Source organism: Betta splendens, chromosome 6 (assembly GCF_900634795.4).
Source record: "Betta splendens chromosome 6, fBetSpl5.4, whole genome shotgun sequence".
In the NCBI taxonomy this organism is placed as follows: domain Eukaryota; kingdom Metazoa; phylum Chordata; class Actinopteri; order Anabantiformes; family Osphronemidae; genus Betta; species Betta splendens.
This window is the reverse complement of record NC_040886.2, coordinates 138,346-161,314: the sequence shown is the minus strand read 5'-3', so window position 1 is coordinate 161,314 and position 22,969 is coordinate 138,346. Positions and strand designations below refer to the sequence as shown.

At 42.7% G+C, this 22,969-nt stretch overlaps 2 protein-coding genes across 6 annotated transcripts; both read right to left on the bottom strand.

Moving 5' to 3' along the window:
- Nucleotides 1-528: 528 nt before the first annotated feature.
- On the bottom strand, nt 529-13,228 carry chst6 (carbohydrate sulfotransferase 6). Of its 4 annotated transcripts, none has more exons than XM_029154160.3 (2): nt 12,572-13,228; nt 529-3,823 (listed from the first exon to the last, which is right to left on the bottom strand). In XM_029154160.3, the coding sequence occupies exons 1-2, from the start codon at nt 12,736-12,738 to the stop codon at nt 2,596-2,598; spliced, it is 1,395 nt and encodes a 464-aa protein (XP_029009993.1). In that variant the 5' UTR covers nt 12,739-13,228; the 3' UTR covers nt 529-2,595. The 4 variants fall into 4 exon arrangements, with proteins under 4 accessions (XP_029009993.1, XP_029009994.1, XP_055365567.1 ...); XM_029154161.3 differs by having other exon boundaries at nt 6,015-12,679; XM_055509592.1 differs by having other exon boundaries at nt 6,883-12,679.
- A 4,712-nt stretch (nt 13,229-17,940) lies between these two features.
- tmem231 (transmembrane protein 231) lies at nt 17,941-22,465 on the bottom strand. 2 transcript variants are annotated; one of them, XM_029152753.3, is made up of 7 exons: nt 21,056-22,465; nt 20,812-20,978; nt 20,618-20,701; nt 19,938-20,081; nt 19,533-19,614; nt 19,317-19,422; nt 17,941-19,142 (listed from the first exon to the last, which is right to left on the bottom strand). In XM_029152753.3, exons 1-7 carry the CDS (start codon nt 21,192-21,194, stop codon nt 18,977-18,979), a joined length of 888 nt encoding a protein of 295 aa, XP_029008586.1. In that variant the 5' UTR covers nt 21,195-22,465; the 3' UTR covers nt 17,941-18,976. The 2 variants fall into 2 exon arrangements, with proteins under 2 accessions (XP_029008586.1, XP_029008585.1); XM_029152752.3 differs by having other exon boundaries at nt 20,573-20,701; nt 21,056-22,076.
- Nucleotides 22,466-22,969: the final 504 nt, after the last annotated feature.

Here is a 22,969-nt window from a genome sequence, read left to right as displayed (position 1 = left end):
ATATAAATTAGATATGTAATGCACAACAAAACTATGTTTATGAACAAGGTTTGCCAGTTTTGCCACTAGCGTCTGAACACAAGGGCAACACAGCGCGTGGTTGTCATCTGTTTAATTTGTCCTCAAGACAAAATACAAAACACAGCTTTCCTTGTTTTACTTAATATAAGCAAAAATGGAATATAATCAATGTGCAGTGTCAAAAATTAATAAACCTGCAAAAAATTATTTTTCCTTATTGATAAAGAACCCTTATTGATCTCTGTAGTGCGGGAAACACATCTTTACTTTTACATCTCTACATTAAAGAATCCAGCTCAGTGGTGAGTAAAACATTTTCCTTTTAACACTAATGTCCAGATGACTTTCTTATTGACAACAATCACTAAAGTATTTTTTAAAGAAACATATTTATACGTGTTTGGCCACCAGATGGCGCAAAAACCTAAGAGATTATCTGTCTTCTCAAACACTGAAGCCAACAACAGCTGGTTCCAGTTACCAAGAAGAGATTGACCACAACAAAGGTTATGCGTAAATATTTATTCAAGTCATTGTTGTAAGTTTCTGCTTCATAAATCATCTTCTAATAAATATGAACAAATGAGACCAAAGTGTAGTCAGTCAGTCAAACTCACTCAGTACAGCACTGACATTGTAGGATAGCAGAAAAAAACAGTAAACTCTAGGCAACTCTTTTTTTCAAGAAAATTTAAGTAATCTGTAGAGATAACATTACATTGCATTACTTCATAACTTACTTTAGTTCACTTAGGGCTTGGTCAGTTTGTTTACACGTGAAGTTGAATGGAAAACCTGTCAGGTTGTCTCTGATTTAGCCAGTGCACACTGATGCGTTTTACAATACCTCTTCAATGGGCAGAAAACCCATATTTATAACGATTTGTTCTTCTGACTCCTCAAATGAAATCAATACTAGTTTCCTTTTCAGCCAGGGTTGGTCTCCAAGGATTCAATGAAACAAATTCAGACTCAGCTGCTTTACATACATGACGCTTTAAAATGAATAGCATTAGCAATCGTAAAAGGAAAGGTTATGATTATTTATGATTAAAAGAGGAATTTGTTGTGAATTAAATAAAACACTGAAAAACACCAAGGCATGGTGACATGATTTCAGTGTTTGTCTAGAAACTCTGCTGTGGGCAATAAAAACGAACAAGCCCATGGTTCGCAAGTTAGGAGCAACTGAGATGAGCTTTAAAATAAAATCCATATAACCATTGGGGACCTTCAGAGCTACAAGCACAAAGACACAAAGCACCCAGAAGTCACTTTTTCACACTGAACAGCACCTCAACAACCACATGCACAGGTTGAAGGAGCTGTAATGAAGGTGGTTTTTATTGTTCCATTCTGTTGTTTCGAAAAAAACAATCCTATTATATGTGTTTTTTTCTATTTGCTCTGTGAGAGGTCATTTTTATTACACAATGATTGTGTTCCTATACCTACTTCATTTTCTTTAAAGTTTGTTTCGGCCCTGTAATAGGCCCTAATTCTATAGTACATATTTGCTTCATTTTATCACAGTATGCGTTTTAATATCAAGATTAATTTTAAGATAAATTTTAACCCACTCGTTTAACTTTCCCAGGGAGGCAGAGAAGTGTGATCCCCCAATGGTTGGAACACACTCTCCTGTCCCACTTTTTGTGAAGAGGGACAATCACCCCAGTTGTCCAGTCCAGAAGAACTGTCTCCCTCGTCCACGTGATGTTGCAGAGGCCTGTCACCCAAGACAGCCCCACAACATCCAAAAAATTGAGGTACTCAGGACGGACCTCATCCACCCCCGCTGCCCTGCCATAGGTCACCGAGGTAGTTTGTAAGCTCTTCAGCTTACAAACTACCTCGGTGACCTCAGCCTGGGTGATGGGCAAGTCACTGCCTCTGCTTCCTCAGCAGAAGATTTTTTTAGCCACTATTAAATGTTAGACCGTTAATCATTCTCCACTCACTCTCAAGTCAAAACAATAAACAATAGTCACGTGTATCATGATTATAAACAAAAGAGCAACTCCTGTAAACAAACACAAATAGAAGCAGGTTTACAATTAGCTCATAAGTAAACATCCAACGACACACACCTACTTCAATAAAGTGAGCAGATTTAGAAATGACTAAGAAACACTTTGAGCCCTTATTGCTGTACAGCTTATCTTGTATATTACAGATGAACCCGACTCCACTGACAGAATGAAGCCCCTTTATATTTTACTCTTGGATATCCCGTAGTTAAAAAGTTTGTGACTGAGAGATGCATCTGCTTGTGTCTATGTAGAACAAACCTTCATACTTTATGTCTAGTCTTTAGTCCTCTATTAACCTGGCTGTCTCAATACGTTGTCTGTAAATTTCCCCTATGACCCTACAGTCTGTTTTTATGTGTGGTTTAGTAAGGAAATGAGATGTCTCCCCGGGGACATAACTGGGATCAACCGAGCCATCGTGTTGCATTTCTGTAGTCAAACCAGCCGTCATTATAGTTTAAGTGATGGGAAGCCTGAGGTGGGGCTATGTGAATGGAGCACATACTCGCTTGCAAGAATGTTGTTGCACACTACGGGACCTTTAGCTTTTCCTTGGATCCTCTGTTTTAGACGGTAACCAGCTGAACTGATATGGTTCTTGTGGAACCAGCAGATCCATGTTGAGTCTTTTCTGTTCTTTTTCGCTGCTGACTGTCCTGTACCCGAGCAGCGACATGGCCCCTCTGCACACCTCCTGGACACGTCGCACCTTGTTGTGGGCCAGTGTGGTTCTCCAGGCCTGCGAGATGTCCACCGCATTGCGTGACGTGATCTTAAATGCTTCTTTCTTCGAGCCTTTGCCTTTACCATGTGTCACCTTGTAGATCCATTCCTCCAGCTGCTCTGTCATCTCCAGACCCACAAACTCATACATGGCCAATATTTCTCGAAGTGGGTCATGGGCCATGTCCTCATAGCGTACCATTTTGTATCGGCCCTTTAAAAATGCAGGGGGCTTCAGAATGGCCCTCTCGTTGAGCCGCACGTGGCTCTGACAGATCTCCTGCATGACCTGATACTGCACCTCGGCGGCCGCTACGTTCCTCTGCTCCAAGACGATGCCGTTGTCTCTCTCGAAGGCTTTGGCTGACTCCTCTCTAGACCGCATTACAGCGCGTGGGTCTCGAACCAAGTGGATTATGCGCAGGTCTAAGTTTGGATCTTGAAATAGTGGGTAAAGAGACTCCAGCTCAAAAAAACGCACTTCTTTTAGCACAACGTGACTGTAGGCACCACAGGTGTCCTCCACCCTTTGCAGGCTCGTACCATCACAGGCCTGAAGGCAATGAGTCTGGTTGCTGAACTGACCCTGTGGTGTGAGAGGACAGGCTGGTGGTGAACACAGAGCTCTGCTGTGACTCCACATGAACAAGGAAGACGAGTTGTGTTGCCTGGGCAGGTAGGCTTCCATCACTGAGAAGTCACACTGAAAAACGCTGTGTAATAAATCCCTCACAGCCATGCGGAGCGCCCGAGCACCGTGTTTCTCTAACTTGGTCCACACGTGCCAAGCGGGTTCCATCAGGTAGAAGACTGATGGGTGCTGACTGAACACCTGACCCAGGAAGGAGGAGCCTGATCGCCACGACGACAGCAGCAGCACGTGGACTTTGCCGTTGGGGGAGGTTGAGTTGCAGGAATAAAGCTGGACGTACCAGCCACAGAACAGCACCACTGCCACCCCCTGCAGGACGACCAGGGAGATCATGGCGCAAAGATTTACTCTGCAGCGAGGCATCACAGCTGTGAGCCTTTGCTTCTTCTTTGCCCTGTGCAGATAGATCAAAGAGAGAGAGAGAAATAAGCAAAGGCATATGAAACAGGAAATGTTTGTTTCACATGCATTTGGTGTGATGTACAGTATAAATCAATTTGCAGCAGTACTAATAGCACCCATTGGACTGGACTGCTCTCCCCACCATAACCGTGTTAAACCTTGGGTTGTGTTAAAGGTGACAACAGGACCTGGCTTCAATATGAGCTTAGCTAAAACAGGGAATTGTAACCAAGCCCAGCTTTTGGATAGGACACAGTATATGTAGATCTAGACATCGCTGAAAAAGTGTGAATTTAGGCTTTGTAGAACTTTTCAGGCACAAAGATTCAAGATTACATATTGCAAAGTTCCTTGTTTAATTTGTGTTAGGTTAAATGTTATGTGTGGGCCTCTTCTACGCGTTCTTCGTTGTTGCCACGCTGTGATGAATGGGTCAATGACAAAGGTTTGGTTAGTTTGGTTTTGTTTTGTTTTTTTGTTTGTTTGGTTTTCTGCTGGATGGCCGAGAGTTGATTTAGTTGATGGACAGCCTTGGTCTGGATGTTTTCTTTGGCCTGTTGTTTGGTGTTACCCCAGCAATTGGTAACTTGAAGTGGCTGGAGTCTTCCTGTAGCACTAGGTAGATGTGCACACTCGGGATTATATCCATGGGTTTCTGATAAGGGGCTGCTTCGCAGGTGCTTTACAGACACGTCCAGGTTTTGTTTGCATGCAAAATATTTTCACCATGACTTGCTTTCTAAACAACACGACCAAAGCACAAAGAGAGATGTTTCCTATGTTCCTTACACAAACATACCAGCATTAATTTTAACCTCAAATGAATAAATAACTATAGATCAATGGGCTATTTTTATTTTTATTTTTATAATGCAAACTGACCATAAACCAACATGACGGTTATCACATAACTGAAGGTGAGCACATTTATTAAAAAAGAAAATGAAAACGATTAAACTGTCTCTAGGTTTCCTGAATGAGACTGAGATGGTGGTGCACTGGGCTAATCCATGCAGTGAACATAATCATTTTGCTTATTGAACAAGTTCAAACATGTTGCTTCAAGTTCAAGATTATTCTGGATTTTTGTCATCACCTACAGTAAATACATCCACCATTGGAGTTTCACAACACGTTATGGCTTCCATTCAACTTCAAACCAATTTAGCTTTAATAATGTCATTTATTCATAAAGCTTTTTTCAGCATTTCTCCCCATCATAACGACTTTTTAATGTTTGTATAATTTTAACGGGTTTTAGGTTCTTGGCAGTATGAGGTTTGGGTCATTTTAAAAGTTATCGGTCTGTGTGTCAAAAACTTAAGAAACAATATTTTTGTGGTCAAGTGTGTCCTCTGGCCCACAAGTTTCTATTTCTGTTTCTATTCATGTTGCGTGACATGCAGCAAGGCACCATTTTGTGTGGAGTTTTGGCCTCCAGTAGATTGTTGTTATGTTACATGATTTCCCTTTGTTCTCAGGCGGAAACTATCATTTCCTTTTTCATCACTTATCACGTGAGCTTTAAATTTTAAAATCGGGTTTTTGTGCAAACTATTTTCATTTAAGGCTGTTATTTTCTTTTTTCATGTGACTGCCTTATTTTTCAAAACAAGGTCAAATATGTAGCTACGCTCCACTGTAGTTTGGTCTTGTTCATAAACTCCTGACTGGTTCTGGAAGTCAACCCAGCTCTGCATCTGAACACGTGTCTTACAGAGAGTGTAACATTAGATGCTGGGTGCTTGATGCTGCATTATTGCTCATTCTTCCCTCTCTCCACTTACATGGCAGCATTCCATGTTATTACCTTTTCTTCTCTCTGCAGCTCTCGTCTGCCTCTGAGCTGTGTGTTTCCACTGTGCAGGAGCGGGTTCAAACAATCAACCTGTGTTTTCTTTACTCTATTACTGTTACTGTTCTTGTCTGTATCGCATCACTGGTCAAGGTTTATTATGTGGAGTTTTCCTCTCCTCTGTGGCAAAGTGCTGGCCATTAAGGGATTGTTGGACTTTGTATATCACTACATACAGTTGTATTTTGTGCTCTAAAAGGTCAAACCTTACAGTGTTTACAGGGATGACCTCCGCCTAGAGGCCAACAGGAACTGCGGCTGGGACGGCCTCCGCCTGGAGGCCGACAGGAACTGGATAAGACTGGAGCCTGAGCGCGACATGGCTGACCTGACTGAGACGCAGGGACTGAAGTGGCTGCTGCCTGCAGCTCCGAGAGCTTCAGGGCCTGAGGTTCCCTCAGGATGAGAGCGGCCGCTTCCTCGAACAGGTATTCCTTTTTTGCTCTGGTCAGCTGTCGAATCGGCGGTGTTCATAAGGTGGGCGAAAAGGAATACAACTGGAGGAGTACACTGGAGGCGGATCCGCTGGACGACGCTGTCCAGGATGCCTGCTATTGCAGTGAGACAGTCAGCCAGCGGGCCACAGAGATCCTCTGCCGGGGAAGGGAGCCGCTCGGACACAGCAACTGAGGTCTCTGGACCCTGGACCTTGGAACCGTGCCCCCGCCGACGTCATCCGGAGCGCCTACGACTGACTGTCAGTTCGAAGCTCTGGGAGCGGCGCGGGCTGGGTTTCCGTGACTGGGTCAGAGTGGCGAACAGAGACGGCGGCGTCTGGAGCTTGGGCTTGAGCCGACAAAACGGCGACAGGAATGGGAGCTTGAACCGCTGGAGTGGTGACAGGAACGGGAGCTTGAACCGACAGAGCGGCGGCTACGGGAGCTTCAACCGACAGAGTGACGACGGGAGCGGCTGCGGAGACGCGTGCCAAAGTCTTCCGCATTAACCGGATTCTATCAAGGAACGCCTGTACTCCGGGGTACTCACACCACCAGAATTATCCCTCTAATATGGCGATGCCTAGTTTTACTATGCGGACCCAGACAGTAAGACTGGGTGCTTCCCCATATTTTTTGGCCAGCCTTTCGAGGTCCCCGCGGATATTCTCCGGTAGACTCGGGTAACACAGCTACATTACTACATTAGCGCACGCAGCCGAACAGACAGGGAAAAGAAAAACAAAAACAGTCACTGACCTGGATGAAGGCTGGACACTGCCTGGGTCCAAGTCTGGCCAAATTGTTCTGTCAGGCTTAGGCAGAGATCGCACCCACATGCACAGTGTGAGGACACAAGATAGGTGGTAAAAACTGAGGTTTAACCTGAAAATCCTAGTACAAAACGGTCCAGGTCATACACAGGGAAATCTCATATTCACAGCACAAGGGAGCAGGCTGAGTCAGGTCCAGACGCAGGCAAAGTTCGGCAACAGAATCAACACGACTACAGTACCGGCAGGGAACAGGCGATCTCAAGGTCAGACAATCAGGTCAGTTTTAAAGGTTCTTTCCAGGCAACAGTAACGTTCAGGATTAGGCAGGAGTCGGCGATCAGAAACACGAAACAGGATCAATAAAACCAAAACCTGACAATAACACATTCTCCATGACTAGCAACACAAATTCACATCTTATACAAGATTCACAGAAACCACATCACTCAAACAAAATGTTTAAAATGCGCCTAACCAACACAGACACCTGTTCACCGTGCACCTTGGATAGCACAGATGATTACTCCCATGCCACTTGGACCTGCTCCTTTTGGGCAGCAGTGACAGAGAAACTCTCCAAAATCCTGGTCTGCAGAATCATTACATCTTCATCCCTCTGTCTTCTGAAACATTGCAGAAGTTGATCATCTCCAAATTAAATATAAAACCCAGTACACATTTCATTAACAATTACCAAGAAAATAATTTTTCAAACCTGAAAATCTAAAAGTCTGCTATGTATCAGTCACTGGATAAATCTTCTCACAGAATACATAACCATAGAGAAAAAATTAACTACATAGAAAAACAATACATCAAAATTTAATGAAACCTGGAATCTATTCTTAATACATTTCAACTTAAATGAAACAAATTTTAAATTAAACTAACAGAAACCCCCCCCTTTTTTTCTTTTTTTCACAAACACTACTTTTTACAATACCTAATCATTACTTTTTACAATATCATATAATAATAAAATAAATGAATAAATTAGTGAATAAATAGTTACCACATTGCATTTTATCAGCAGAAACTAACTTCAGTTCTCCTGTCCCTTAGTGTCATCATTAATTGTTCGCTTCTGAGTCTTGGTTGTGTAATTATAATCACAGTTTACTTTACTTCCTTGTCGGATTTAATGAACTTTGTAAAAGACACAGGCAGTCCCGAGGTTCATCCTTTGGAGTCCAAACATCACTAAATTTAAGAGCCCAATTAAAAAAATCATGATAAAAAAGGGTTCAAAGTGGGAAGTGAGTGTTCACAGTAGAACGTTTGACCTGGTTTCATAATTAAACCTCTAGCCTAATCTATCATTGCCTACAGGGGTGCTACCACTGGTGTACGTGTTTAAGGAGGCTCAAGCCATGCAAGCTACATCAGGAAATGTAAAATGGATTTGTTTAAAAGCAAACCACAACATTTTACTGAATCTGATCCTGTTTATCTGTTGTGTTACATCAGGCACTATTGTGTTGTCACAGACTGAGCAACACACTCATTAAAAGATGTAGGTCTCCCTCAATCACAGGAACTTTAGGGGTTAGTTTTAAGGACCTACATATAGTTCAGCTGTCTGTCCAACATGCTGTGTGAAGCTGCCTGTTGTGCTCAGCTGTCAGTAAAAGGAGCACAGGGTTCAGACGAAGGACACAAAGTCCAGTCCGAGTCGTTTCCAACAAAATCCTCTGGAAAAAAAACTTAAAACCCCATGTGTGACCAGCCTATACTAACGCAAACACACACACACACACACACACACACACACACACACACACACACACACACACACACACACACACACACACACACAATCTAAAAATAAACTAAAATAAACTAATAGTACAGTTTTACATAAATGGCATTTGTTGTTTTTGATGCATTTTCATTAATACAGTCAATACAATACAAAATAAATAGTCCAAAAATCCTGCAATGTTTCATGCTTACTATATCTAAGACATCTATTGTCAGGCGGTGCAATGCTACGGACCCACATGCACGGCTCAGAGTCTTGAATCAGTTTCAAGGTTCTAATCGACAGGCAAAGACAGGTCAAACAGGCAGTGGTCAGACACTCGGTGGTTACAGAGGTACAGTACAGGCAAGGAGCAGGCAGGAGGCAGTTAAAACAGGCTAGGTCAAAATACAGGCAGGCAGAAGGCAACGTTACAAAGGGTGCAGGCAAGGTCGTGGTCAAAACAAGAACTGGGACTAATGGGTACACTGACAGCGGATGAATAATGAGACAGAAGTAAAGGGAGGGGAACAAAGCAGGTTGATAAACGTAGGCACACTGGAATGGAGAAAGCGTGGTTGTGGCACAGAGCAGGGTGTTGTGGGCATATTCGATCCAGACGAGCTGTTGACTCCACAAGGAGGGGTTTATAGAGCAGAGGAGACACAGCCCGGTCTCCAACTGCTGGTTGGTGAATTCGGTTTGTTCATTGGACTTTGGGTGATAACCTAAGGAAAGACTGACCTGGGCGCCACACAAACTGGGGACCCCGGTCTAACACTACATCATGGGGAAAACCGTGAAGGCGGAAGACGTGTTCCAGCATAGCCCGAGTAGTCTGCTTGGCGAAGGGAATCTTGGAAAAAGGAATAAGGTGAGTTAGCCGGGAATATAACTGTCATGACTACAGTGTTGCCCTGGGTAGGAGGTAAACCAGGGCGATGTGTGACCATGGTTTATGGGGAACAGGGAGAGGTTGCAGGAACCCTGGTGGTCATTGGTGGGGGACCTTGTGGGCTGAACAGACAGGGCAGATGGCCATGTACTCCTTGACATCCCTGAGGATCGAAGGCCACCGGAATCGACCAATAACAAAAGCTGTCCAGGGGATGCCTGGGTGACCACTGAAAGAGGATGTATGGGCCCAGTGGATTACCTCTCCTTGGACCACAGGGGGTATGAGCAACTGGTTGGGTGGACAGGCTGGCTGGGAAGGTTGATCCCAGGCCGCTTCCTTAACCCTCGTTTCGATGGCCCACGTAACTGCTCCAACTAGACACGAGGCGGGCAGGATGGGGTCAGGGGTCTCAACGTCCTCCCCAACCTCGTGGAGGCTTGATAGCGCGTCTGGTTTTGTATTGTTGGAGCCAGGGCAATAAGAGAAATGAAAGTTAAACCTGCTGAAGAATAGGGACCAACATGCTTGACGAGAATTTAACCTCTTGGTGGACTTGAGATACAGTACTCCAAGTTCTTATGTTCTGTGAACACAAGGAACGGCTGCTCCGCTCCCCCCAGCCAATTGCGCCACTCTTCAAGGGCCGCCCTGATGAAGTTGGCAAAGCCCAAGAATTGCTGGCCATTATAGACTCCCCAAAATATTGCTTGTCCATAATTCCCTCAAAAATTACCAAGGGACCAGCTCCCCAAAGTGAAATCATTCCCCAGACAGATGTTTGGGATTTGGTTTAGGAACAAAGTGATTTTTTCTGTAAAATCTATGCTGGGCAAAGTGTTCCAGTGCAACAGCTGTTTCATCTGTAAAGAGAACATCATGCCATGTCTCCCCAGACTCAATCCACTGGAGAGCTTGCATTAATCTGGCGTTCTTGTTGCGATATTTTATCATTGGGCTAAAGAAAGTTTTTCCAAATTTCCATCCAAGTTTCCTACGTGCAAAGCGAATAGTAGATAAACTCAACCTAACACCAGTCTGTGCTTCAATCTCTTGCTGCAAAACTTGAGCGCTCATCTCATCATTGGCCTTCGTCATTGCATCTATGACTGCCAGGACATTACAGGGTAAACAAGCATTAGACAAGCATTAGGATAAGCCATACGTATGTAGTATTTATACGCACACAATATATCCTGGCTAATTACCTGTATAATTATCTTGGGTTGGAGCGACGTGGTTGTTTCTCCTGAAAATGATATCTCACAGTGCTCTCTGAAATGCTGATACCCATGTTTTCGAAGTGTTGCCTCATCTGTGCTGCTGTTTTCCCCTCTGTCAACATTCCACATCAGGTAACAGCACTGAAGAAGTCTGATACTTTGGGGGGAAGGCGATGGTGTGAAACCAGTCTAACTAGTGCTGTGGATTGGTCATTCTGTCTGAAAAGAGGCTCTCTATTGTTATGTTCATCTAAGCTTGATTAGAAGATTCAAGTGTTTTTTATTTTATTTAAAACAGCTCCTGAAGCAGGCAGACTGACACACACTACATCCAAGTGAATATGAATAATATATAGAATGAGAATTTAATAATTTCATTAGGTACATTTGTGAAGTCCAACTCAACCTAATACAGCCAGTAACTGATAAACCTCCAGAAGGTAGTTTGGCAGCTGTGGCAGCGTGAGCTGCCGATGCTTATCTATGATTAAAAAAAAAGTAAGTACAACATTCAACTCTGACATGAAGTCAACTTCAAGTTTTCTTAACTTTTTAGTTGACTGTTTAGACAGACTATTGTCTGTCTGTCTGTCTGTCTGTCTGTCTGTCTGTCTGTCTGTCTGTCTGTCTGTCTGTCTGTCTGTCTGCCTGCCTGCCTGCCTGCCCTAGCAAACAGTGTAGAACTGACATTATCAGATCTATGGCCTGTTCTCAGAACTCTGCCTATACTTGCTGTTTGACTCTAACTCTACAGGTCAGATACTAAAGCTCCACCTTTTGGTTTTACCTTAGAATTGCGTCTTTGGTGCTAAAATAGGGGGTGGCCTCATTAACATTTTTAACACCTTCCCCAGACAGACCAAGGAGGGGGGCTGCTGACAGTCGGCTCATGAGGGTGTGATAAGTGTGTGATCAGCGTCAGAAAGGTGACTGACAGTCGACTGAAATCAGCGAAAACAAACCGCTCCATCTGGTAACAGCCGCTACAATTTTAGCACAGACAAATATATGTGTATTAAACTCAGTCTGCTGTTTTTTACTTGGTGACAAGAGTTGATAGTAGTGAAAGAACTATATTTGTTAAATTGGATCCAGCCAATATGAATGCCTGAATGCCTGCGGATGTTCTCACTGTCTCATTTGAATGTGAAACAGTGATCAGTCAAAGAAGCTGACCATTACCACTGTTTCACTGCAAAGTGAAGACGACTGAAGCTTTTTTAACATACGGATGATACATTTAATAAAAAAAAAACAACCAACATCCTTTTTAGGAGTGGAGACAAAACCCGCTAATTGGACAGAGAGGCGGGAGAAAGGTGAGCTCATACCGCAGTGACTCATCGTACAATCCTAAATAATAACTGTAAAACAGCTGACATACATTTCATGAAAATGAAATACCAGTGCAAAATCTACAGATTCACACAACGTCAGTAGAAAATAGATGTATTTATTATAAATACTCATATACTTGTGTATATTGTATAATATTTATCCGAATTAAGAAACTCACCTTCCTGCGATTAAAATTAGGTAATTTCGATTGAACTTTGTTTTAATTTTAACTTCACCACAATACGTTGAATGCCATGGACGAACCAAGTGTTTAACCGTTAATAATCCCTACCTCCGTGACTTTTACAGCCGTGGAACAAGCCTTTTCGGTGGATGTGAAAGGGCGACTTTCTAAAAGCGCTGACACGAACAGGCGTTCTCCCGCTTCGTCACATCGGCCCGAAGCAGGTGGACCAAACGGCGCTAACTCGAAAACAAGTTGCTTAACTTGTTGGAAATTGTAGAAGCGTCTTACCTCCGCGTCTGTGTTCCTCCGTGCTGCCTGGCGACGCAGCCCGTGTCCGTCCTCCCCCCGTTAGTCCCGTCCTGCTCCGGCGCAGCGAAGCCTTTGCACCGCCTGCTCCTACAAAGAGCGCTTTGATACGTGGCCAGCAGCTCTACGGGCTGAGTGGAATAAAACATAAAGGGGGGGGGGGGTCAATGTAGCAACCTTATCGGGCTGTGGGCAGCAAGGAGCCAGAGTCGGGCAAGGGGCGGACGGCGCTCATCCGCACCTTTATCCGCGTCAGGACGCACCGAGTCCCTGATTATAGTGCAAATATGACATAATACCGAGAAGACTGTCGCTGTAAACTGCTGAAGTACTTTAACTTCACTCAACCGGCAGGGAAAAGAGAAAGCCGGACAGAGGGGTGCAGATGTTTCCTGTAAGGTCACACTCACATCCGATCCTTTAAATCCTGCCAGCGACAGAGGGTGGGTAGTGAAGGGGGCAGGGATAAGACCTGCACTGTTTGTTCTGAAGTGCTGATGTGAAATTGGTTTGAAAAAAGCCACACACAGGTGTGAAGAGAGTCAAACAAGACACTCTGGGCCTCTGCATCACAGCACAATGTTAGAAACCATTACGAATATTAAGTTATAGACCTGCTTTTAAAATTAATTTAAAAGTCTTAATTGAATTAAAGCAGTTTCTCCCTCATTCTCGTTTATAAAAAGTCAGAATTCCCCTTATCTTCTTCCTTAGACAGTCAGATGTCAATTTAAAAACCACTTCAGTTCCCCACTGATGGATGAATAAGGTTTTATCTCATCCTGAGCCACCCAGTCTCGCAGGGCTATGCCATACATGCATTAGGACTGCAATAATTAAAGTAAATCAAGAAAAACATCACTATGTGTAGCTGGACTTAGTCCGTATCAAACCCACAAATATTTAGGGCAGATCAGACAGACACTCGTGGTGGGACCGAAGGCTTACAGTACATGAGCTAATGCAACAGAGAACATGCCCAAATCAACAACCATCTTTAGGGACTGTGACTCAGACACAGTGAGACCAGGGCAAATGAAGACCTGCCTCAGCATGAGAGTAGCACAGCTCTGTTACAAAAGGCTCACACAGTCTACTACTACTGAAGTGAGCTATTAAAGACGTCTTCAGTGTTCAACTATTTCAGTCTCCACAGAGGACAGAGTGACAAACTGGGGAAAAAAAAACACATGACGTAGGAATAATAGTATACAGACAAAAATAAGACACAGCGGCTAACAGAAATGACCACTAACCAGAATCCACTACACATTACATAACCTTCTAAAAAAGAAGGTAAACAATCATTACAACTCAGAGCCCAGAACTAACAGTAAGACAAATTACTAACCTGATCTATACAAGGCAGCACAAAACTGGGAAACCAAACAGAGTTACAGCATTTACAAATGACATAGATGATGAACCAGAGTCATGTAAAAAACTAGTGGCAACAACAAACAAACCACAGAGAAACAATTACGACAATTATAATTATTATTTATTATTGGGACAAGCTACATATAACTCTGAAATATAACTAGGACTGAAAAGGTGAACATGATTACCATGTTTACACCAGACAACTGAAAAAGAAGTATGATAAGATACATACAGTACAAAAGAGATGATAAGATACATACTTTATTGAAAATAACATGGCAGCACGTGGTGAGTTTTTGTGAAATGTCTTGCACCAAGTGTGGTGGGATCAAACTCGCAATCTTCTGCCTCCCAGGCCAACAATTGACCCATTGAGCTACCAGGCCACTCAGAGAAGGCTAGACAGGAGGGCCCTGAAGGCCAAGCTGTCACACATTCAGTCTAAGGTTTGGAGTGTTTTGATCAGTTTCCAGCTTCTCTGTTGCTTTGAATGAACAATCTGCGACTCGACTTTCTGTTCAGGCTAATCTTCAGACTTTAATTTCCTGTTTAGTCTCTTCAGCCAGAGATAGATCTCCAGATGTTTGCTTACCATGCGACATCCAGCCTGCGGTTTTGGTTGTGGTTCTGTTACTTCTGCTCTCCTTGCCTTGCTTTGCCATGGGACTTTATTTTACAACAAGATTTTTTCTGTTTCAGGAATAAGTTTATCAAAAGGAGAAGGAGTGAATTAAGTTAAGGATCCTCCCACACAGTGCATTGGTCGACATGTCTGAAAGGTGTGAAGGGTGAGTATCTGGGACTTTTTACCAGTAAAAATGATTCACCACCATCCAGGTGAATTCTTCCGTCTAAGGACAGTTGGGTAGAGGCCACACGTTTACCCCTCCAGTAAGGTTTCACTTACAGCGACGCCACCACTACACAAAGAAAACATTGTGCTGATCTATTCAGTGTCTGATGACATGTCAGGATTCGCCATCCAGACAACAAGGTCTGGACTCAGCACAGAGGTCTGAACAAAAAATAGCATTTGCCATATGTTTACTAGAGGTCACAGTGGGTTGCAGTGCATTAGATTATAAGATGGTTGTAATATTTGGCCACTATAGTTAAAATCAATGAGCAGTCCAGATGATTCCATCCATACACTCCAGTATGTTTATTAAATAATCAATATCACCTAACTTTTAAGCACTGAGAAATTCTAAGCTTGTAACGACCGCATGGCTGCATTTGATTGAGTAAGGGAGTGATTGTGTCTCCTCTTTTATTCCTTCAGGTGACACCATGTGATCTAAGAGGAAAATGCACAGTGAATGCTTCCATGCTAAATCTATTACTGATGAATTGCTGAAAGTAGCATTTAAAAACATTTAAAACATAGTATAGTATAGTATAGTATAGTATAGTATAGTATAGTATAGTATAGTATAGTATAGTATAGTATAGTATAGAAAATAGCTAAAGCATGTAAAGCATAAATGAATGTACCTAAAGAGAATTTTGAGTTGTTTAAACAGAGGTGAATATTTGCAAAAGAAGCTAATATAGTTGAATTTCGAATTGAATAAACCCGAACAACATTTGCTGAAGTTCAAACACTGCTGAAAATAAAAGAAGTGTGTAAAGGTTTGCTTTTTTCGATGAACTATACCTTAATCTCTTAAAACGTCTAACTATAATATTAAATAGTTCAAGAGCTGAAATAATATCTCAAAGTTGTGTAAATACTCAATATAGATGAAAGTAGCTACAGAGGAAGTAGTAGAATTTTAAATTGAGTTGAGTTAAAGTGGCGCTTTGAAGAAAGCATCTGTAAGTATTTGCTAAACAGTAAAATAATCTCAGTAATTATTAAAAATTAACCAGTCAGAAGCAAAAAATAGTGCTATTGAAGTTAAAGAAAGAAAGAGGATTGGTGCTTTATTTTTAAAGGAATTTGAGAAAATGTGTCCTAAATTGCTAAACTAAAAGAAAGCTCAGTAAGTAATCATTATTACCCAATCAAAACGAGAAAAAGGGCTACTTGGGCTAAAGATTTAAGTGCTTTTAGTTTGAAAGGATTTGGAAAAGGTGGTCAATTGCTAAATTGTAAAATAGTCTCATTCATTAGCAGTCATTAACCAGTCAGTGGCATAAAAAATGACTAATAAAGTGAATTAATTGAATTGGTGCTTTCATTTTGAAAGGATATTGAGTAAGCATCTGCAAGTAATTGCTAAACAGTAAAATAGACTCATAAACCAGATAAAAGCAGAAATATTGCTATTTGTAGCTAAAGGATTGGTGCTTTTTTTAAAGGATATAGGGGAAGCAGGTAATTGTAAAATAGTCACATTAATTAATTTTTTTAAATCCAGACAAAACTGATATTCTTATTGTTGGGCCTAAAAATCTGAGAGAGACACTATTGAGTCAGATAGCCACTCTGGATGAAATAACATTAGCTTCAGATTTTACTGTGAGGAACCTTGGTGTCATCTTTGACCAGGATCTCTCTTTTACATCATACATTAAACAAATCTCCAGAACCGGAGAACCAGAACTCTTTAAAAAGCCTACAGCTTATTCAAAATGCTGCAGCCAGAGTTCTGACAGGACTTAGAAAGAGAGATCACATTTCTCCTACATTAGCTTCTCTGCACTGGCTGCCTGTAAAATGTAGGATGGAATTTTAAATTCTCCTACTCACCTACAAAGTATTCAATGATAAAGCTCCTTCTTATCTTAAAGACCTCATAGTTCCTTATGCTCTCAGCAGAACGCTTCGTTCTCAGAGCGCTGGGCTACTTGTGGTTCCTAGAGTGTTTAAATGTAGAACGGGGGGCAGAGCTTTTAGCTACCAAGCTCCTCTCCTCTGGAACCAGCTCCCTGTTCAGGTTTGAGAAGCTGACACACTCTCCACCTTTAAGATTAGTCTTAAAACCTTCCTTTTTGATAAAGCTTATAGTTAGAGATGGTTCAGGTCTCTGGCAATGATTGTTAGTCACAGGAACCATCTCTTAGTTAAGCTGCAATAGACATAGACTGCTGGGGGATTTAATTTATACACTGAGCTCCTCTGCTTCCTTCTACCTCTTCTGTCCAATAATCTCCCATCATTGTTCTATGTTCAACTAACCTTGTCTCTTTCTCTCCAGTAGTTGTGCTTCTCCCCCGCTCTCTCCCTCTCCCCCACTCTGTTTTCACCTAAAGGTATCGTCGGACTCAGAGCTATGTGTCTGTGATGGGCAGCTGCGGATCCAACCATCCTGCCTTTATCCAGTCCCTGGTCCAACCATCCTGCCTGTGCTTTGTTGTTGCTTGTTGTTGCTGTGCCTCTTTCTCCCTCTCCCCAACCGGTCGAGGCAGATGGCCTCCCACATCCAGCCTGGTTCTGCTGGAGGTTTCTTCCTCATTAGAGAGGGAGTTTTTACTATCCACTGTTGCTGTCAAATTAAAAGCTTGCTGTATGTGGGATCTGTTGGGTTTAGTTGTGTAAGGTCTTAAACCTTAGTTTGTAAAGTGCCTTGAGATAAGTTGCGATTTGGCGCTATATAAATAAAATTAAAAAAATAAAAATAAAAATAAAAACTAGGAGGCGGCACGGTGGTGCGGTGGGTAGCACTGTCGCCTCACAGCAAGAAGGTTCTGGGTTCGATTCAGTGCCTTTCTGTGTGGAGTTCGCACGTTCTCCCCGTGTTTGCGTGGGTTCTCTCCGGGTTCTCCGGCTTCCTCCCACAGTCCAAAGACGTGCATTAGGTTGATTGGCCTCTCTCCATTGCCCGTAGGTGTGAGTGTGTGAGTGAATGGTTGTCTGTCTATGTGTTGCCCTGCGATGGACTTGCGACCTGTCCAGGGTGTACCCTGCCTCTCGCCCGTAGCCAGCTGGGATAGGCTCCAGCACCCCCGTGACCCCGCACTAGGGAGTAAGCGGTTCGGAAAATGGATGGATGGATGGAAAAATAAAAACTACTCATAATAAATCAGTTGAAAGCAGAAATATTGCTATTTTATTGCTACCTAAGGATATAGAGGAAGCCTGTGCAGGTAATTGGGTAATCATATTTACCCATTCAAAAAAGGAAAGGTGGAGAAAATCAGCTCCATTCTGCGCTGTGAAAACAGAGTTGAACCCCTGCTAAACAGGCTTGTTACAGCAAAACCATAATAGCTTAACAAAAAAAATATTTTTTTCTTTTTGAATGCCAAGGCCTTAATGAGCAACTGGTATGAGTTTTATGTTTGAAGACCAAACATTGAGGCAGTCGCAATTTCAAAATTTTGTATTTCTGTGTTTCTCTGAAAAAGTCTTAGACAAATGCATTAGAGTCTATGTGAGGATTTCTGGGGGCTGACTGGACACATCATTAGAAAGAAGACACGTATGACTATGCCGAGTGAAAAAAATGTTCAGAGAGTAAAAACTGGCTGTTGTGACGAGTTAAAGACAGAAGTTCTGGCTTAAAAATATGGGGCTAATAATGGAAAAGCTCAAAATTCCTCAAAATGAAAAAGTTGTACGCAAGCTGAATATTTTAATATTTGAATGGTTTCTGTAGCTGAAAGTTTGCGGGACTAGTTAGATGCAGAAAAACGTACATATTAATAATAATAATAATAATAATAATAAAGATTTGGATCTCAATACAGTGAATACTTTGCAGCATTTACTGTGATTACATGCATAAAGTAATGTTTCTTCTTTAATCTTTAAACTGCAGAAAATTACAAGAATGTAATGTAATCTAATGTAGATGTGCATAGATACAGTGGCTAATTGTTCACTTAGTGATAGGAGGGAGGACTAACTGGTAAATATCAACTCAATAATCATTACTTTATACACAACAATCCTCATTCTGCAAACTGTTGTTTTCAGACAGTTCACTGTTGCAGCATAAGCAGATGTTTGTGTATTGAAACTGACAATGACACCGCTTGTTGTTGTGCAAGTCACTGATCCATTTAACATTAGCCAGTGTTTGTCGTGTCCCTGGAGGTCGAAGCATCACCGCTGAATCACGACAGGTGAGCTTTTCCCACTGGTCCAACAGGTATAGTCGTTAGAACATGGTTCTGAAAAACAAATCTCTGGACACGTTCAAAAACCCAGATAAAGATGAGGAGCACACTGACATACTGGATCCAAGCAAACTTGATAGTTTCCCAGAAGCCGGGCCGGTAGGTAGGGGGGTACTGGTTAAGTATTGAAAACAAATATATATGAAAGCAGTGGTACTCAATCAAAGTGCTCTGCCCCACTCATAGATGGTTACCTGAGCCAGGTGTGTGCAGTAAACAGGAATCTGGAACAGCATGGTCTGACAGTGCAGATGGCATCCCATGCATTAAAGGATATCTAATGAGCTCCACTGGATAACGGATCTCTGCATTAAGCTCAAAGGGCGAACCAGCAGCTTGACCCACGGTCCAGACTGGCATTGGACAGGACAGTACAGTGGTCACTGAAAGGAGGTAAAGGAGGGGACAGAAACAGAAGAAAGAAGAGGTGACTAATGTTACAAAAGTGTTGATTTCAACAGGTAAACATCATATTACTACTTTGTCAGCTTACAGTTTCTTTTCTGGTAACTCCTGACTATGCTGTCAAGGTCATATGCACTTGCAAAGGGGCTGGTACCATCGATCACCGACACCTAGGTGTCATGGGAAAAAAAACAAACAACTATGACTAAAGTGCTGAGTCCAAGTTAAAAGATAAACAATGGATTATCTGTACTGCTGCAGCCAGTGAAAACCAAATATGAAAATCTTCATGAATCACATCGATCTTACATCAGAAACAATGATCCTGTCTCTGTTTGCTTTTTTGTGACCCATCATCACCGTCCTGCTTCCTGTTCTATCAGCTTTGCTCAGTTAGTAAAATCATTTCCCTCATTGTTTACGGGTGCTGAAGTCTGCTCTAATTTGATTAATACTAGTGTAAAATGCACAATGAGGAGATAAAAACTCTAACATTGTAAGCATTGTAAAGTCCACGGTGAGGCAGGGGTGTCCTTTGCTGTAGCCTCAGGTCTCCGCTGACGAACAGCTTTGCGCCGGGGACTGGAGACGAATACTGCAGGTAGGCCATGCTTTGCATGACCACTGTGGACATGCGCTGGGAAAACACAGGCGCAGGTTGGTAAACACAGAGGTGAGAAGACATGACTAGCTGCAGGTAACGTATGTGAAGCCATCTCCTTAGTTACCAAAAAGGTCAGAACCACACAATTCCCTTTGTGTTATGGAGAAAACAGTAAATGCTTCCAAATGCTTGACTTCAAGAACAGAGGAGTAAGAAACTCATTTAACACTTTGAACAAAAAGGCTAGTTATGAATATAAACTAAGTGTAATACATATGATGAACAAAGTAGAAACACTGCACAGTGCATGTGATGCCTGACCTCAATGTGTCGAGTTAATAATCCAGATGCGGTTTTATTGCATCCACACAATAAAATGAGTTAATCTCTGACTGTAGTGTTTAAATATTAGCCATGATGTTTGAATTCTGTCTAAAAATGGCTTCCTCATAACAGGTTTAGTGCACTTGGCACAGTTCCCATTGGGCTGTTTGACCCACTGGATGCTGCAGTGGAGTACATACAAAGAGCTGGTAGTTGAAGGTGAGCAGCAGCTGGACGCCAAACACCTGTTGCTCTGGTTTCAGTGGCAGCTGCAGCTGAAGAACCAGCAGGTCCATCTTCCCGTCCTGGTTCAGGTCCTCCTCTCTGACCTGCAGTGATTCCACAGGCAGTAGTGTGCTAGTCTCATTTCCCTTCAGGCCGTTGTTAACACAGCTGTATGTAATGTGTTATGTCGTTGTGTCAGTAAAGATGTTCTCACAGAGACAGCAGGGATCTGGAGGTTTGATCCAAGCATGTTGTTAAAGTAGGGGTATGTGCTCCAGGCGACGTAGTCTCCCGCAGTACTTGTTGCTGCGACCAGCAGAGTCTGGTACTGGAACCGTACAACCGGCTGTTCCTCATACGTGCCTCTTTTTATCCAGAAGCCTAAATGAAATATGCTTTAAATGCGCTTCACGTGGAAGAAGAGTAGATTAATTTAGCTTCAAAGTACAATAACTTACCTTGACTCCTGTAAGCGACGAGCAGGGGTGGGATGTAGGTGAGGCACAGCATGACGAGGAGAAACAGTGTAGCTTTAGTACAAACACTTGTCTTGTACCGAATCAGAGCCGGGTGAGCATAGACTTCATAGAAAGCCATGGGTTACGACGGGATCAACGCTCGTTAAGGGGGCTGTTGTGTAGCGTTAGCGTACAAGCCGACTAGCTACTGTAGCTACTTCTCCGTCTTCAACCGATGTAAATGTAGGGAGGGCTAACGTGAGGAAACGCTCACAGACGTAGCGGTCAGCCAACCTAGATAAACGAGTTAAGTAGCATCCAAATGATTCGCTCCTGGATCTGTATAACACGCTGTTTACATTTGCGTCCTACATTAGCCAAGTACCATGCTCCGCGCCATGTTTCAGCGTCTCGTCGTTACCATGGATGTCATGGTGCGTTCGCGTTACTACTACTACTACTACTACAACAACTTCTTCTTCTTCTTCTTCCGTTGTGTTTAATGGCGGCTTGCATCCACATTGTTGCACTACCGCCACCTATCGATTTCTAGCCCTCATTCTTTTACCTAGCCCAGTAACATTTAAAAACTTAAACAAGGCTTCCATCCCTAACTCTAATCCTTCACCTTCCAGCACAGTCGTCAAGGACACATCTTTCATTTCTGCTTCCCTCATACTCCTCACCATTCCTTCCCTTCCCCTCCTATACTTGTCACACTCCATTATAACATGTTCCACTCCCTCCACAAAACTCACACCACCCATCCACGTATCTCCCCATCAAACATAAAGTGCTCTTTAAATATGTGTGCCCAATTCTTAATCTACTTAAAATAACCTGTTCTCTTCTCCCACGTCCACCTAGTCCTCAACCTACTCTCACATTCTTTTTGATACTTTAAAGCTTTATCGTCTTTATCCCAACCATCCTGCCACTCCTTCACAATATTCACCCATACTATGCTTTTCCCTTCACCCTTTGACAATTTAACATGTTCCACAACCTCCTCCTGCTCTGTTGCTCTTTTTGCCACCCTGTCCACCCACTCATTCCCCTTAATACCCACGTGTCCCTGAACCATCTCCCTATTATTGTTTCTACTTAATTCCATAACATCAAATAACACCTCCTGATGGTACTTTGCTCTTTTCCCCTGCAGCGACTGCAACACTGACAGAGAGTCACTGCAGATTAACAACTTATTCAGCCCTTTAAATTCCACCCACCTCAGTGCCACCCTTATTGCAACCAGTTCCACTGCAAACACACTTAGGTGGGTTTAGGTTTGACTCCGATTTCTTCTTCTGATGTTTCTACCACAACTCCAGCACCTGTTTCCCTATTTTTAGGGATGAAATTCTCCATCTCCACCTCCACCTCACCAACACCCAACTATCTTGCCCACTCGTCACTCCTCCACCCAAAGCTTGCCACCCCTACCTTCTCTCTCTCCCAGCACCAATCTAAAACATTTTTCTCTGGGTAGTAAACATCCTTTCCCTTCTGGCCTATCCAGTAGTTCACCGCAAGATGTTTTCTCCTGAGACTAAATGGCATGATACCTGTTCCAACCCTCAGTGCACAAATAGGTGCTGTTTTAACTGCTCCCACACAAATTCTTAGGGCCCTTGCTTGTACTCCATACAGATCTTTTAGCACTGGTTGTGCTGCTGAGCCATACACAATACTCCCATATTCCAGCCTGGTCCTTATTAGCATATTATACACATCCTTCAGCGCATATACCCCCCCAGTTAACTCCTGTTAAACACCTCATTGCATTCACCACTTTCATACTTTTCCCTTTCACATACTTCACGTGCTCCCTCTAACTTAACTTCTGATCAGAAATTACACCCAAGAACTTAACACATTTAATCATCTGTATTTCTTTCCCATACAATTTTAGAC

Coding starts and splice junctions, on each gene's coding strand:
- chst6 (XM_029154160.3), bottom strand. CDS start 12,738: ATGTTTTATTCCACTCAGCCCGTAGAGCTGCTGGCCACGTATCAAAGC. Junction 3,824..12,571: donor GGAGGAACACAGACGCGGAG/GTAAGACGCTTC, acceptor CTATCTGCACAG/GGCAAAGAAGAAGCAAAGGC.
- tmem231 (XM_029152752.3), bottom strand. CDS start 21,194: ATGGCTTTCTATGAAGTCTATGCTCACCCGGCTCTGATTCGGTACAAG. Junction 20,082..20,572: donor CCTTCAACTACCAGCTCTTT/GTATGTACTCCA, acceptor GTGTTTTCCCAG/CGCATGTCCACAGTGGTCAT. Junction 19,423..19,532: donor GAGTTACCAGAAAAGAAACT/GTAAGCTGACAA, acceptor ACCTCCTTTCAG/TGACCACTGTACTGTCCTGT.